Source organism: Schistocerca cancellata, chromosome 2, assembly GCF_023864275.1.
Source record: "Schistocerca cancellata isolate TAMUIC-IGC-003103 chromosome 2, iqSchCanc2.1, whole genome shotgun sequence".
NCBI classification, from domain to species: Eukaryota; Metazoa; Arthropoda; class Insecta; order Orthoptera; family Acrididae; genus Schistocerca; species Schistocerca cancellata.
The window spans coordinates 666,228,346-666,246,658 of record NC_064627.1 but is presented as its reverse complement, the minus strand read 5'-3'; the positions used below and the strand labels follow the sequence as shown (position 1 = coordinate 666,246,658).

The window sequence follows — 18,313 nt, the reverse complement described above, 5'->3', positions numbered from 1 at the left end:
ATCTGTCACTCAGCTGCCGTGCCGTGACATGTGGCCGGCGCCGTTCATAGCTAGGTGGCGCTCCCGCACTCAGCCGAGCTGCGGAGCGCCTCTATCGCCATGTTGGCGTACTGACGTAGCGGCACTTTTAAATCTCGTGGCACTGTCACAACAGTAACTAGATCGAAATCACTAAACTGGATCAGGTATCATTCACCAAGTTGCAGCAGGAATTGAAGAAAACAGACACTTGTAACAAGTCATGCAGACAATTCCATAGAAAGTGAGAAGCTGTGACAGTAAAGAGAACACTTGCATAATACTGGCTCCATGATAATTCCAGAGGATGTGTTGCCCAATCATTAATGGAATACAGTGGACTATCATGTAGTACATACTTTGAAATTTTTATGTAAGTAGGTAATGAATTACTTTTATTGTTTTTATTCACTGGCAGGCAGAAGAACTCCAGCTCTCAGAGGTTTCTACGTACCGTGACCTGAGTGCATGGAGGATATCAATACCCTCTGTCGAAACTCAGACAGACATTAACAGCAAATCTTTTCCTGTGTTCCGTATTGATGTTCAGCGGATAGATGTTCGAGAAGAAGGTATGTATATGCACTTTTTTATGTTTTAAGTTAATATACTTGCTTATCATAATTAGAAAATTATTTAAGTGTTTGATTCCATACATGATATTTTTAGAGAATTTTATACAGCATAAACATCTCGAAGCTCTAGAAAAACATGAAACCCTCATTATTAATTGATCATGCTTCTTGACAGTTAATGACTAGATTCTTGCTCCATTCTGTGTACTATCATAACATTGTGAAAGAAGTCAGTATTGTGAAAGCATTTCCTGTTTCAGGCGTAAGTTCCCCTTTTTCATGCCACACACAGAGACACCAATGGAACTTGAAAAATCTTGTTACATAATAGATAAAAATAATAATTATTAAAGTGTGTTAAATGTAGCTTATATCTAGTCAAAAATTAATATATCTGGTTTTAAGAAGTGGCTTGGTGCGTACACTAAATGGAGGCTCTCATCACACTTACCAGCAAATCTAGAAAAAATATTCACTTTCTCAATTAATTCAGATAGTGTAGTCTCTCAAATAAACATTGAGTCAGGCTGTACTGCTCCCAAAAATTGCTTTTTTGCTTTATCTACACTCTTCATGGGATTACTGATTTCGTTTGCTTGCACAGTATTTCTCTGACATTATTGTGTCCTGTAGTGAATGATCTAGATAAGTTCTAACAGTAACGTAGAAGATTCTTCAAACTAATTGTTAATGTTGTTGCCTGCTACTCAAATATTTTTAGTTTAAGGGAACTCAGCCCATGAAAGCTGGACAAACTGAAGTACAGAGAACAATAACAAAAGACATCAACTGTACTAGTTTGGTTTTCAACTAGACAATATTTCAAGAGCTTGTGACCGAGTGAGATGGTACCATGCCTAAGAAACCTGTGCTCACATTTGGTGGTGGGGGGAGGGGGGGGGGGGGATGGCAGTTCCAATCCCGAATGGTTGTCCAGAGGACTTGTATGGTTTCCTGTATCACTTAAAGAAAATGCTGGGATGGCCACTTTGGAAAGGATACATCTATTTCCGTACCCAACTTGAGTTTGTCCACATTCTCTAATGACCGTTTCATGTTTAGGAAATTAAATTGTAATTTTTCAATTTTAATTTCACTCTTGAACCTTTCATTTGTTATATCATTGCTTCTTTGATGCATAGATTGAACAGTAGGTTTGAAAGACTACATCCCTGTCATACATCATTTTTAATCTGAGCATTTCGTTCTTGGTCTTCCACTCTTATTATTCCCTCCTGGCTGTTGTATGAGTTGTATATTATACATCTGTCCCTATGGCTTATCCTTATTTTTCTAAGAATTTCAAACATCTAGCACCGTTTGGCATTTTCGAATGCTTTCTTTCTATTCTTCTTCTTCTCCTTCTCCTCCTCCTTCCCCCCCCCCCCCCCCCTCCCCCTCCCTCCAGGCCGCAGGACGACAAATCCTATGAATGTGTCTTGATTTTTCTTTAGCCTTACTTTCATTATCCACCACAATGTCAGAACTGCCTCTCTGGTGCCATTACCTTTCCTAAAGCCAAACTGATCATCACCTAACACACCCTCAGTTTTCTTTTCATTTCTTCTGTATATTATTTATGTCAATAACTTGGATGCCTGAGCTGTTAAGCTGATTGTGCAATAATTCTTGCACTTGTCAACTCTAGCAGTCTTTGGAATTGTGTGGATGATATTTTTTCTGAAAGTCAAATAGTGTATCACCAGTTTCATACATTCTACACACCAATATGAATATTCATTTTGTTGCCACTTCCCCCAAATGATTTTAGAAATTCTGATGAAATGTTATCTATCCCTTCTGCCTTATTTAAGTCTCCCAGAGCTCTTCTAAATTCTGATTCTAATACTGTATACCCTGTCTCTTCAGTATCGACTCCTATTTCTTCTTATATCACTTCAGACAGGTCTTCCTGCTGATAGAGGTCTTTAGTGTACTCTTTCCACCTATCTGCTGTCTCCTCTGCACTTAACAGTGGAATTCCCATTTCACTCTTAATGTTACCACCCTTGGTTTTAATTTCACCGAAGGCTACTTTGACTTTTCTATATGCTGGATCAGTCCTTCCGACAATCATTTCTTTTTCGATTTCTCCGCGCTTTCCTTGCAGTCATTTCACCTCAGCTTCCTTGCACTTCCTATTTATTTCATTCCTAAGTGACTTGTATTTCTATAGTCCTTAATTTCCCTGAACATTTTTGTACTTCCTTCTTTCATCGATCAACTGAAGTATTTCTTCTGTTACCCATGGTTTTTTCACAGTTACCTGCTATGTTTTTCTTTCCAACTTCTCTTATTGCCCTTTCTAGGGATGTTCAATCATCTTCAACTGAACTGCCTACTGAGCTATTTCTTATCACAATATCTATAGCCTTAGAGAAATTCAGGCATTACCTGGACAAATGCATTCCCAAACTTTCATTACTCTACATTAATTATCTTTTGGTGTTGTGATTTTTTCCATCAGTGTAACAGTCTTTTCTACAGCCACAGTTTCAATGTGTTGCTTTGTCTGTGTACACACTATTATGTCACTCACCAATTGTCTCCCATCCTCTAGCAGGCTTGATCTTTTTATACCCAGCTGATCATTTCTGTGGGACTACTTTTTACATAATATGGTTCAGATACTAGCTATAATTTAAGTTGCAAGGTAATTAAATACCACATATATTGTATTATCAGAGTGAAACAAAATTACATGATTTAAGGCAAAAGCTTTTCTAGAACATTAACAAAACAGATCTCCAGGACATAAATTTTCAGCTGCAGAAGCACTGCTATTTCACAACTTTGGGTTACAAAGGTTTATCTTTGATAAGTGGTACACATTGTAGATGACACACTTGATTTGTAAACACCTCAATTTAAACAAATATCTTAGTACTCTTTCCTTTCCCCCCTTTGCCCATCTGTCTTTTTCCATTTTACGCTATCCTATTGTTTATCCAATAATCTGAGGTCCTAGAAGACTCATGTACTTGGTCACTAAATATTTTTTCTGTATTCTCAAATTATGGGCTCTAATTCTGAAGCTAAATGTTCCAACAAATTTTGTTCAGGTGGATGTCTGCTGCTACCACATAACATGAATTTAATCTACTTAAATTACAGCTGTTAACGTCAGTACCCCACGTTTTCATCAGCTTGGCTACTCATTTTTTAGTCAACTGTTGTTTGTGAACTTTATTTAGAATAACCGTTATCACATATTATTTATGTGACAGAGATTTCTGAGTAGAATGCAAATAATGAAAGGAGTAAAAATAACCTCTTATCCCATAGTTGAGTTTTTAAGTGGTCGACAGACACACAAACAAGACTGATATGCTTGTTGAGCATTTGGACAATGACCTTCAGAGCTAACAAACAACACTAAACAGACCCATACACAGCTAATTTGTCCTGATTGGCTACATTGTATTGGAACTGTAATCCTACAGGAGTGAGGAGTTATCAGATGACGTGGGAAGAACAAGGAGGAGGAAGGGAAGGGTGGAGAAAGGGATACTGATGTCTGTGAGGTAGAGGCAGCAGGGAAACAGTTGAAATGTGGCAATATATATACCCATTGTAGCACAGGCAGTGAAAGTGTCTGGCATATAGTGAAGTGGTCATGTTTGTTTGTGGGGGTTATAGAACAGTGGGAGAGGAGAACAACAGATGGCTGGATGGTGTAGGACAGATTTTTTTAATGTGTTTAATGTGGGATGGGTGGCACTAAAAGAAGTGGGGGTACTGGTGGCTGATGGACTGTATAAGGACATAGATATTTATGGAGCTACCTAACAGGTGGAGTGTGATATTTAAGTAGGTAGAATGCTGAGCCAGATAGGATCAGGTGAAATGGTAAGTATAGGAGTAGTTGCGGCTTTGTAAGGATGAGACTGGTGACTCTTCATCTTCAGTTCATAGCACAAAGAACCATCATTGGACCAGAACTAGACATATTTCTACATGGGTAGCTAGAAATGTGTATTCCAGATGATCAATAAGCAGGTTGGCATATGAGGCTGCCCTTGGACATTCTGCAGGTTTGATATCAGACAGTTTGGTTTATAGATATTAGGAAGCACAAAGAAGGTGGATACGTGGGGTGCAGGGAGAGGACAGAGTCCTAGATGCGGAGAATAGGAAGACTGTGTCAGGAGAGCTGTTCTGGGTTGGACCTTGAGATTTGATGTTATTGGAGATTATACTGGACATCTGGGATGGGATAATTGTGGCAAGGCCTGTAGGTGGAAGAGTCATAAAATTTGCATATGCCTTATGCAAGGTGATGTTGTGGTTCATAATGACAGTGGGAGAGCATAATTATCGCTGTATTTGTAGTTACTTGTAAGTTATATGTGCCCCTTAGGTGGTTCTAAATGGTAAGCACCTGAGAGAGCACAATCTCAGGTGACTGAGTTCATGTCTGTTGAATACAGATCTTTGTGCTACTCAGAATAGCTGGTCCTCTGTAATTTTAAGTTCGTTACATACTTCAGTGGCCACTGTTGGTTGCAGCAGTGGACCATAGAATATCACAGAAAAAGTTGTACCACATGCTAAGACAGTGGGAGGTTGTTGTGGTTAAACAGTCATTATAAGGCAACCTGTGGGGTTGTATAACACTTGCCCAGGTAATCAGGGCTCTGCTTGAGTTAGTATGTATATCTACAGCTGCTCTGAATGCCCATGTTGCCTACAGCAAATAAAAATATTACTAGTGGATCAGCTGGGCCATTGGATAGTAGTAACACTGAACTCAGTAGAGGTAGTGAAGAGTTCAGCTCTTCTCAACATCTTCTCAACACACACATTCAACAGGTAATAGTAACAGAATGTAGATCAACTGCCAGAATATGTTTCTAATCATAAAGAGAGACAACAATACATTAGAAAAGTTTTGTCTCTCTATATTCAGAGGACTTTTTATGGGATTCTAAAATTGCTAAAGTCAATAAAATGCCTCCAAAATGGGAAATTTGTAGTGGAAATTGCTGCTTCACATCAAACAACACTGCTAAAGAATTTGAAACAACTTGATGAGTACCCAACACACACTAAATTTCAGCAAAAGTGAATTAAAAAGAACAGTGGGGAGCCAATGGAGTGACTGATGTACAAAACATGAAAAAAATAATTAAGGAACTGCAAAGGACAACTAGCTGCATTTATTTTGACTTTCAGTTATCCCGAATATATCAAAGCAGGTTATACATGCTTCAAAGTCTGATTTGGTATATCAAACGCTTTAATGTGCTTAAAATTTCAGCAATTTTGGAGACACTTTACTGGTGTGTAAAGGTCAGCCAACGTACAGAAATTGTGACTAAGATGTCCAAACACCCAGCACAGTTTCATCATCTCCACCCTCGTACGTTAATTGGGATGAGAGTCATACAGTCCGGATTCAAGATTGTCCCATCACTTGAAGATGTAAAAGATACAAGAAATTAAAGTAACACATTGAGTACCTTCCAGCAAAGTGGAGGAAAAATTAAAGAAAGAAAAGACAAATATAAGGTGCAACAGGCACCTATCTGTGCAATATCATTTGTGACCACTGTGAAAAGCTGACACAAAAAGTAAACGTATTGACACTGAGACCAGTTGTGGGAAAAAAATTGCACTCGTAGAAGTGCAGTAGCTAAACCTTCCTTAAGGAGCTATAGAGACCTATACTTGGTAACAATGGATAGTAAACCTTGTGCACCCAAAGAAGAGATAAAGACAGATATACTGACATCTGCACAATAGTACAATCGTCATCAATAGTTAAGCAAGGAATAAAAAGTTGATAACATATAGGACTCAGGCTAAAACCATCTGAACACTTAATATTGGTTTCTACAGTTACACCTTCTGATCAAAAGTATCTGGTCATCTGTTAGTGGACATAAATGTGTGGTGTGTTGTCCTTTGTCTTTATGATAGGTTAAACTTTTCCAGGGACACTTTACTGAAATGTGTGAATGTCAGATTCACATTCTTTATATGCCTTTGACCACATATTGTAGAATAGGCTTTCTCAGTGATAGCACATTACAGTAGCAATCAAAATATGAAAATTAATGGTCATCTTAATGTACAAATGAAGTATCTTTAAAGCAATTATGCAGCTTTTAAATCAGAATCTTAAATATAAATTTCAGCAGTACACATATCACAGAATTGTATCAGTGGAAAATCAAGATGGAATAACAACATTATAATGAAAAGGATAGTTCACTACTCAGCAGTTTAGATATATTCAGGCTGCAAAATTCCTCATACACTTTGACTCCCCGAGAGTTCTTCAGTCTTTAAAATGATGGTATCCAACCGATGTAGTCCACATTATTCAGGGAGCCCTTCTCAACCTGCAAATGTTGGGGAAAGAGGTTTCATTCTGCTGGGTACAAGGGCACGTAGAATTCATAGAAATTAATTAGTAAACATGGAAACCAGGGAGGCTTACAGTGATAATTAGGTGGATCAGTGGCCATCCCCCTGCATGTGATAATATCACTGCTCAGGCACAGAATCATGCGAGAAATTATGGATAATAATGTATTCAGCTAGAAAGTCAACATTGTGACCATTGTTTTCCTTTTCCTACCCAAAAGGCAAGTTGAACTGCTCCCCTTTTATCTACATGTAGAACACAGTCCTGAGAGCCATTGCTTTCTTCTGCAGTGTGATGATCGTCCAGTGTATAGTGCTTGTTGTGGCAGTTTCAGTGTACCACAATTTAAATGGCTGTTTTTTATATTCAATTAAGAGGTCCGAGTTTAATGTACCTGCCGATCTGCCCTCTTTGTTAGCTGGCACTGAGACAATTATGTTAAAATCTTAAACGAAAAACACACACAACAATGATGGAGCCTCTGTAGTAGGAAGCATGATCAAACTAGGGAGTGTTTTAACACAGTGGATGGTTACTCTTTCTTCCGCCAAGAAATCATGGTTGAATGGGGTATGAACTGGGAGAAACATGTTCAGTGTTAGCTTTTGCTCAATTTTGGTCAGATGGTTGGTTTGCAAGAAAATTTTTCCACTGTAGGGTACAGGTGAAGGGGAGTAGATCTTCGACCAGTCTGGTGTAACTGAATCTGAGAGTGAGGCTGAAGGTGTGAGATCTTTGCAAAGGACTAAAACTGCTGTAGTTTTGGGATTCTTGATGGATAGGCTGACAACAGTATTCAGGGTTTATCTGAATTTTGTGGAATGTTGTTTGGGAGTCTCAGGCAATATGGCATACGTTAGAAGTCAGCTAGGGATGGTCTGGGTGCTTTGACATTGAGGTGAGAAGGTTCACTGAGAGCAGGATAGGTACTGTTGGACAGTGGCATTGCAAGATGGGCCCAGGTAACAAAAGATTGAATAACGTTTGGACGTGTAGTTTGGAGTGCTCCTTCAGTTATTGGAGAGCAAAGACTACCATTTGAGTAATGGGGTGATTATGATTGCATTTAGCATGGAAATTTGGTTTTGTATTACTGGGTTGGTGACATGTGGCTGGTGGAATCTGAAAACTTGTAGATAATTGTGAAAAAGGTGAAGATGGTTTGGTATACATAGAAAGGAATTTTTATGATTAGGCCCTTGGGGAAATTCCATGAAAACAGCATTCCAGGGACAGGATGAGGAACTGAGTTTTGGGTAGAGGTGCAGATTCTTTTCTGAAATGACTTCACATACGTAGGTAGGTGGACAAAAGTGTCAATTGCAAGTGGTACGTAGCTGTATGAAGAGAAGAAGAATGTAAATGGAGTCAAGGACAATCATTGGAGGGGAGCCTTGCAAGAAAGACTGGAGACAGAGCTGAGACATAAATATTAATGGCAAAAATGCCAAATAAATGTGTAAAGCAGACATAGAGAGTAGACAAACATATGAGTGATTGTTGAAAGCTGTTTGATAGGATGCGCAACGAGAATGCTAAAGGATATCATACTATGGGCTACAGGATATTTACTTGATGTAAAAATATTTTGTTGCCACTCTGTGATTGTCCCTACTTAACAACCATGGTATGTGGATCAGCCCCCACCCACATAATCTCTGAAGGGCCAACTGGCAGTTAGCGTACCTTTGCTGCTACCTAAGTGGCATCATTCACAGACCGCCCTCTACACTTTTAACCAGTCCCATGCAAAGGCTACATAATTAAATGTGGTAAGAAATACTGTTAGTAGTGCTATGCCTCCTCTGTGGGAACATATGCCTCCTCATCGCAGATGTGGGTCAAGCTCTGTAGCATACTGAGTCACCAGAGATCGACAATTGTTCTGTCTCTCCTGCGCTGTGGTGGTATTTCTGCTGATGCGTCTATTCTTGCTGAATGTCTCAACAACACTGCTGTCTTCTTTCTTCCCAGCTACCTTTTGAACGCATAAATGAGAAGTCGAAGACATCGCCCCCTTAACTCTGAATTTTATAATGAACATTTTACTGACTGGGAATTACTTTAAGCTTTCGACTCATCACATGATATGGTTCCAGGTCCTGATTCAATCCATAATCAGATGCTCCAACATCTGAATGCTACTCACAGACTCTATCTACGCAGGATATTCAACCGTATTTGGTTAGAAGGTGTTTCTACCCTTCACAGTGATGAGATAGTCTCATCACCCTAATTCTTAAATCAAGGAGAAATCCAACATTCATTGACAGCTACCAACTGGTTAGCCTCACCAGCATCATCCACGATCTGCTTGAATTATGGTAGTCTGACAACTATGCTTTGTGATGGATTCTTCAATCGTGGGGTCTTTTGTCCTCATCAGTGTGGTTTCCGGAAAAGATGATCCACAACCAACCATCTGCTTAGGTTGGAAAAGACAATCCAACAGGCTTTTTCTAAACATCAACCTCTCATTTGAGTTTTTTTATCACCTACACAGTCAATAAGACACACCTTGGTGCCTTTGTATTTTAATTACCCTTCAAGACTGGAGCTTTCGAGGCCTCCTTCTTATATTAATTTGTATAGTAATCACACCTGACAAACAAGAATTAACTGATGAAATTGTCAATACTGTCTTTCAGAAAATTACTAAGTGGTTCCTTGTAAACGGACTCTCACTGAATTTTGATAAGACACAGTACATACAGTTCCGTACAGTGAATGGTATGACGCCATTAATAAATATAGACCTTAATCAGAAGCATATAGCTAAGGTAGAATATTCCAAATTTTTAGGTGTGTCCATTGATGAGTGATTAAATTGGAAGAAACACAGTGATGATCTGCTGAAACGTTTGAGTTCAGCTACTTATGCAATTAGGGTCATTACAAATTTTGGTGATAAACATCCTAGTAAATTAGCTTACTACGCCTATTTTCATTCGTTGCTTTCATATGGCATCATATTTTGGGGTAATTCATCACTGAGGAATAAAGTATTTATTGCACAAAAGCGTGTAATCAGAATAATAGCTGGAGTCCACCCAAGATCATCCTGCAGACATTTATTTAAGGATCTAGGGACATTCACAGTAGCTTCTCAGTAGATATACTCTCTTATGAAATTTGTTATTAACAACCAAACCCAATTCAAAAGTAATAGCAGTGTGCATAACTACAATACTAGGAGAAAGGATGATCTTCACTATTCAAGATTAAATCTAACTTTGGCACAGAAAGGGGTGAATTATACTGGCACTAAAGTCTTTGGTCACTTACCAAATAGTATCAAAAGTCTGACAGATAACCAACAAGTATTTAAGAAGAAATTAAAAGAATTTCTGAATGGCAACTCCTCCTACTCCATAGAGGAATTTTTAGATATAAATTTAAAAAATAAAAAATAAAAATAAAAAAACACAAAAAATGAAAAAGTTGTTATATTAACTTAAGTATGTTGTTAAATTAACTTAATTATGTCATGTATTGGAAAATTTGACTCGTTCCACATCATTACAAAATATCGTATTCATGATCCATGGAACTAGTATTAATCTAATCTAATCTAATCTAATCTAATCTGTCAGTTTTTATATCACTGTTAGTTTTAGGTTACAGGCAGTCCCCATGGGTCCAAGAGAGTAGCATCCCTTAGGGCTCCGCACTGAGTCACACACTTCCTTATCGCCATCAGTGGGCTAGTGACCTCCATCAGGCCAATGGTTATCACCACGCTCTATCTTGATGACTTTTGTGTTTGGTATAGCCTCCAGGCTTTAGGCTTGGCTGAACACCAGCTCCAAGGAGTCATCTGAAGGACCTCCACTTGGACCCTTTCCAATTGCTTCCAGTTTTCTCCTGCATAAATGTGAATTGTGCATTTTTGACACTGGATCAGGATTTGTTCTGACCCAGAACTCTGCTTTGGGACTGAGCACATGGACGTATTACTCAGTCCCGATTTGATAAAAAGCTGACACGGCTTCCCTACATTCATTAACATAATACTAGCTACAGGCAAAAGTGTAATGCTTCTTTGCCCACTCATCATGGGGTGCAGTTTGCACTACACTGCTCTGTATTTATGAGGTCTTGGTCTCTTTCAAACTGGACTATGGTTGCCATGTTTTTTGATGCAGTACACGATTGTGGAGTAGACTGGCCAGTGGCACTTACTGGACAAGTCCCGTAGGCACTATCCTACCCAGGGCAGGGATCTTGTTTATTCAGTTCCTATGGTACCAACTATTGCCCACTTACTATGGAATCACTGTATGACAATTTCCTATTCATCCTCCTTATCAATTCTTTTTTCATACAGGAAGTGTTAATACCAACATTCCCCTTGGCTTGGTTTCTCCAACTGGAATGCAACTCGAAACCCTCCCCCCAGCCCCCTCTAGAGTGGGCTCCCAGTGTACTCCCATGCTCTCCTCCTTGGTTGGTACCCATTCCATAACTAGGACCAATTCAAGGACCTATTATTTCATTCACCCTATACCTTTTGGCGTCTGTTGCTCTCAGTTCCTCTGGAATACCATGGTGCTACCATCATTTACATTGACAGCTGTAACAGCATGAATAAGACATGGTATGCTTTTACATTTCCCATCGGTCATGAACAATATGTTTTTAGGGCAGAGCTGATGGCCATTAACAGAGCCCTACATTGTATTAAACAGACTGCCCTCAGCTGTGTTTTAATTTGTAGTGACTCAGTTGATTGCCTCCGGGCTACACACAAATATTATTCTTGCCATCCTATAATATCCACTATTCATAATCTTCTCTCTGACCTTAGTCATACTACCTGCTCAGTTGTCTTTCTGTGCACCACAAGTTAGGCAGGTATCCTGTGGAACAAACTGGCCAACCGTCTGGCTAGACAAGCAGTTACTTACCCAACATTTACTATGATGATCTCAGGTGCAGATTTATGGGATCAGATAAGGTGTCTACTCATTTGGAGAGGGAACAGATCTAGTGGGCAACTGTCCCCTCCAATAAACTCCATAGTATTGGGGAGATTGTAGCTGCAGTCCTATCCTGCTTCTGTTTTTTCCAGAAGACATGCAAACCCTATATCATCTTCACACCAGATTAACCAGTAGTTTTATCTTATCTAATTAGCCACCCTCGTGTAGTTGTTGTGGAGCTTGACACACATCTTAGTGAAATGCTTGCTCCTTCTGGCTGTCCACCTCATGTGTGGTCTTCTGGACTTCTTGCCTCTACAGTTGAACTGATACTTTATTTCCAGGGAGAAAGTGGTAGTTATTCTCAGTTATAATGTGTTTAACTCCTTTCTGGATGAAGATGGACTTGGACTCTACCTTCCCATCAGCTGCCATGGTCATCCCTCTTTTACACTGCTTTAATTACATTTAGATGTGAATATCCCTTTCCTATGCTGCACCCTAGTTTACTTTTGGGAGTTTCCTTCATATGGCACTCTGATGAAGGCAAGACCTTAAGGATTCCTTGCCCTTGGTACTAGTTGCAAAAGAAGAGATGAACAGGATTGTATGCTCCCTCTGAGAATGGGTTCTGTTTTCATCTTTTATCACATTGACTATAATAGATTGGGGTGGGACAGTTGTGGAAGGGATGCCTCCCACCCCATGCTGATCCCCAGGGTCACTTGATTGTGTTTACACACCTACTGACCTGATTATTTCTCATGCCTTGTTTTACTGTTGGAAGTGCTATGGGTGTTCATTACTGTTGTAGCCTTTTCACTTATTCTGCTGCTGTCTTACATTGCATTGGACAGGCAAGGGCAGAGAGAGGTCAGATGGGAGGAAGGTACCTCTCAGTACAAATAAGCTTGTGGGGATACAATTGTATCTCATCTCTGGCATTGGTATTGCTTTCAGTGCCTTGATTTTACCACTCCAACATCATAATTGAAGCACCAACTCCAGGTGGACTATCCTTTGGACAAGAGTTGGATGACCTTACTGTTTAGACCCTTAAACACCACTGCCACCACGACTACCTACACCACAAACCAATCAACCAACCAACCCATCCACCAATTATTTCTCAGCACTCAGACAGTATAGGTAGCGAGGCCAGTGTACCCATGTTTGTGTTGTGTGTTTATATTAGTTAACTTCAAGGGACATTGCCCAAAAGCTCAGTATCACTTTTGCTTATATGAGTGTTGCGCTCTACGTTACAACTATACAATGTGTGGTTACTTTTACTCCTTTCATTATGCGGTACTGTTTTGTTATGTATCCATATTGATTATAAAATACGATATCCTTACTTTCTAAGACTTGTAGAATTCTGTTATTACAGAAATGATTTTAGTCCCAAATTTCTGAAGTTTTTTTTGCAAGTTAGGCAAATATCTGCAGCACTTCATAAGAGCCTTCAGACTTTCCTATCCAGGCTCGTAGGAGAGGAATGCCTTGCCTAGTGCCTGCTGCCCATCTGTGTACAAAATGCCTACATTCTCTGATCTTTGATACCAATTTTTATTCAGACATTACTGTTTTTGTCTTTCAAAATCTCTGTTCCATTATTGCTAATTTCTGTTTATTGTTCTATTCACTTACTACCTTAATTTACTCCCACATGTGGATATACTCCACTTGTCCCATCCAGATTTAAAGTGCCTTTTTCCTGGTATTTTTCATGTTTGATATGTACTTCTTTCAATGTAGGTGCTAAAATCCTAGTCTTCTTTTTTTTTCTTTAGATGATCCGGAGTCATATCATTGGACTGTGGATAGAAGATATAATGATTTTTATGTACTTGAATCAAAGCTGACTGAATTTCATGGTGAATTTACTGACATACACCTTCCACCAAAGAGAGTAATATCTGGACCACGGGGTGTGGAATTTATGGAGTCAAAGCGACAGGTGATGGAAGACAAATTTTAATAACTGATTGCCACAAACAGTCAGAGATGAAGGTTAACAAATGTGATTTGTAAGATATTGTGTCAAATAGAAAATTCACCTTTGTAAGCACCAGCCAACAATCCTCTCTCTCAAAAAATTTAAGTTACATCATATCATCTGTGTTACGTTAAAGAAGTGTAAGTGCTGTGCACTATCTGATTGGAAAGTTCTCCCATGCATTATTTACCATGTACCCATATATAAATAAAAGTGTGGGTGTGATAATACTTGCAAACTAATAAAATAAAAGTAAAAATGGATCTCTTCTCATTGTTACATCACTTGTCTTTGAGTTTGTCAAATACATGTAATATTATCTGCATTCACAGACTAGTGTGTATTTGCTAACTACCTCAGATCACCATCATTAAATTTGCACTTAAGACATGATCATAATGAGTGCTCATACAGCCAATTAATTATGAAGTGCAATGTCATATTTACACATCAGAAGAAAAATGCACTTAAGAAAACTTCAGAATTATTACAAATAGACAGTGTAGCTGGGCAGTACTTTATCTTCAGGAGGTGACATTCCATGTACTTGTAATTTTACATTCACACACAACACGCGCATGCACACGCACGCGCGCGCACACACACACACACACACACACACACACACACACACACACACACACTGCAACCAATAGAGCAATTGGTCTCCTGCTCTGTCAGCCAAACCCCAACTGTAAAATACTTTACTATGAAATTGATTACCGTATTTACTCGAATCTAAGCCGCACTTTTTTTCCGGTTTTTGTAATCCAAAAAACCGCCTGCGGCTTAGAATCGAGTGCAAAGCAAAAATGTTGGTAGGTGCCACCACAACTAACTTCTGCCGTCGAATATATGTAGCGCTACAAGGGGATGCTTTGTAGGCACAGAGATAAATACTGCCGCCAAAATCTCTGCGTCAGTAAATAAACTAAAAAAAAAAAAAAAAAGGTGGAAGACGAGCTTTTTTCTCTGCCCCGAGTTTCGACCACTGCATTTTCGTACATTATCCAACGAAGCAAATACAAATTCCGTATTCTTCATCTTCGAATGTAGCAGAATTACAATGTACTACGAAAATCCGACTGGCAAGACTGTTTGGGATGTTTGTCAATATGGCCAACTCTACGTGTTGAATTTTTTACTACCTGTGAGAAGAGGTGGTTGCTAATAGGAACCTGACGAAATGTGAATCACATGCAGTATTCTCTTCACCATAAGAATAATATGAATGTAAACATTATGCCACGTATTCTTTCGTGTTTGCTGCTATTTCATTTAAATCCTATCTGCCTAATAAACTACGAAACTAGAGTGAGACAACAGCAAACGCGGAAGAATATACGTATCGTGTCATGTTTACATTCGTATTTTTCTTATGCCTAATAGTGATACAGTCAGAAATTAAGCACGGCAACTGATTAGATTTTTAAATCTAAGATGACTAATTCCTGTGCAGAATTTGACGTACTAGAGAAGCGGCCGCAAAGATTTTCAAACGGAGAAAAATTTTCGCCTAACTCTCGTTCAGAACATATTCTATCATATGCAGTCTATTATTTGGTTCTTGTTGATCATTATCAAAGAAAGCAGTGTAAGTAACAACAAATAGCATTCTCTTGCCATTGTTTCGCGAGTGAGACGATTCCTCTCTTTTCTTTTTTTTTTTTAATTGTAAGCGGCGGTAGCGCGCACAAAAGCAAGTCATGCCGCGCGCGGCGACAGGCCGTAAACACGCACTATCAGAATTAGACAAACAGTGCATGACACAGTACAGTAATGCATTTTCAGCTCAGAGTGGCGTAAACACCTATAACAAAGAAAACGGCACTTATCAGATCAAAGCAAAATAAGCAATCGATTCAAACCAGACGAAGCACGTGAAAAGGAAGGGTACCCGTATAAATACGGACGGAGCGCCTGACGTATAGCAATGGCTACCTGGTAAAACTTAACTGTTAAGCTTACGACTCGAACCAAACTCCTGTAGCTGTATCGTCATTCATTCGACCTAAATTGTGTCTCGTATTACAATGGACCAACTTTGTTTTGATTTGGAGGTGCGGCCTAAAACTTTTCTCTCCCCTTGAATTTCGAGTCTCAAATTTCAGGTGCGGCTTAGATTCGGGAAAATTTTTTTCCTCGATTTCGAGTCTCATTTTTCGGGTACGGCTTAGATTCGAGTGCGTCTTAGATTCGAGTAAATACGGTAATTAAAAACATATGCTGTATTGTTTACGTGTAGAGATGCAAGCTATTGGCCTTTCCCATGAGAACCAACTGCCAAAGAATTCCTTCTACAAGTTGCACAGGTATATTAACAATTTTAGTATTTCAGGAGAGGGTGATGTCTAGAGTAGATATGCCATTGTGCAAATACCTGCTACATTAACCCCAGAAATTGGTCATAGTAGTGAATCTAAAAAGTGATGCAAATATGGATTGTTTCAAGTCTTGGTAATTTCTCATGTTATACCAGAATGCAAATAACATTTTCACTCTCACTCCAACCATGTTGTTCATTTAATCGTGTGGTCAGAAGTGTCAAAACACAGAAACAATCTTGTAGCTCTTAAAATGACAGTATGTCTTGTTCTAGTCCTAGAATATGGATTTCTACCGTTGATGGTATTTACGGTTTGCTCCAAGTTGATTTACTGTTCCCTCCATGTTGTCACATCTTGCTTGCTAGGTGAGAGCAGATTTCATTCTGCCCCTGTCCCCTGTCCTACTTCAATAAACTTCACTGTCCAGCATTCTATTACTATTCTCTTGTCCATTGTGTTAGTTTTCCAACATACTTGTTCGTGAAATGCTTCAGAAAAATAATGGTAGGTTTATGGTTTATAGCCAGCCGCGGTGGCCATGCGGTTCTAGGCGCTGCAGTCCGGAACCGCGGGACTGCTATGGTCGCAGGTTCGAATCCTGCCTCGGGCATGGATGTGTGTGATATCCTTAGGTTAGTTAGGTTTAAGTAGTTCTAAGTTCTGGGGGACTGATGACCTAAGATGTTAAGTCCCATAGTGCTCAGAGCCATTTGAACCATTTTTATGGTTTATATCACTTCCTGAATCATGTTCACTGTCTGAGTAACTCAGATGATATTAACACTGTGTCAGAAAGGCTGACAGATGACTTACAGTTCCTGTATTCAACTTATAACAAAACATGGGAAACCTCAGGTTGGAATATCAACCTGTTAGGAAAAGGATAGATTGCTACTCACCATAAAGGTGGCACCTTGCAGAGAGGCACAGTAAAACAAGTGTGGTACACTACAGCTGCCAGTGGTAGCAGTCATATGTGCATAAGGTCAGCTTGCTTGTGTGTAAGTCTCTCTCTCTCTCTCTCTCTCTCTCTCTCTCTCTCTCTCTCTGTGTGTGTGTGTGTGTGTGTGTGTGTGTGTGTGTGTGTGTTTGCTGAAGAAGGCTTTGGCCAAAAGCTATTATGTGCAACAGTCTTTTCATTGTGCTTGTCTGCAAGCAACTTGAAATTAAGTTTTTTGTGGCAGAAAATTGTAGGATACTACCCTTACTTTATAGAAGAAAGGAGAAGGGTAAAACCTTCTGCTAAGAACAAATACAGATAATTATAATATTGTAAAGGCTGAACAAATATGGTTAGTGCAACAAGTGACCATGCTCTGTCTTACAGCTGTGACTTGTACAATGAATGCAACAAATGGGTGGGTGGAGGGGTTGAGTGAATCTGCTCTAAAACTGACCATACATGCTGAATAGTCTTCAAGTTAGGTAACTGGACAAATTAAGTGAAAGTAAAATTCATTATGTTTCATTAAACTCTGTACAAGCAGAGTTAAAAATGTGAATAGAGACATTGTAATCTTCAAACTTAGCGTTCCATGTAGGAAACAACTCCTGTATTCATAGGATACACCTAAAATACCCATGTAATTCTTGGCTGTAGCTCCTCTTGCAGAACAGTAGCATCAATTAGATAGCATGAGATTGTAACCCACACTGTTAAATAGGGTGTTTAATAGTACTGTCCAGTACATAAGTTCTTTCAGTGTCTGACATGCAAATATGACCCATTTTGGCAACAGTATGAATGATGGTATAGCATAGCATATTATTACTTTTACATGGTGATTGATTTCAGTACCAATTTACTTCAGGCAAGAGCATTATTGGTGGACATAGCATATTTGGAGAGAAATCTAAATGGAAAGATTAGATCAAATAATCAGACTGGGAAGTTGTGGAAGAGTGAATGGGTAAATACTTCCATCCACATACTGAATCTGTTATCATATATGCATCATTCAGTTGAGTGTGCATGAGCACACGCATACAACCCCCCCTCCTCCCCCCCTGCCCCCCCCGTCCCCACCAACACACACACACACACACACACACACACACACACACACACACACACACACGTAAATTGTGACAGCTATGTG

At 39.3% G+C, this 18,313-nt stretch overlaps 1 protein-coding gene across 2 annotated transcripts in view; it reads left to right on the top strand.

The window, feature by feature from the left end:
* Positions 1-18,313, top strand: part of LOC126162372 (sorting nexin-14-like) — a 217,551-nt gene that overhangs the window by 138,016 nt on the left and 61,222 nt on the right. For both annotated transcript variants that reach the window (XM_049918827.1, XM_049918828.1), the window contains 2 exons: positions 437-590; positions 13,682-13,848. In XM_049918827.1, coding sequence (XP_049774784.1) covers positions 437-590; positions 13,682-13,848 — 321 coding nt within the window. The remainder of the gene's footprint in view (positions 1-436; positions 591-13,681; positions 13,849-18,313) is intronic.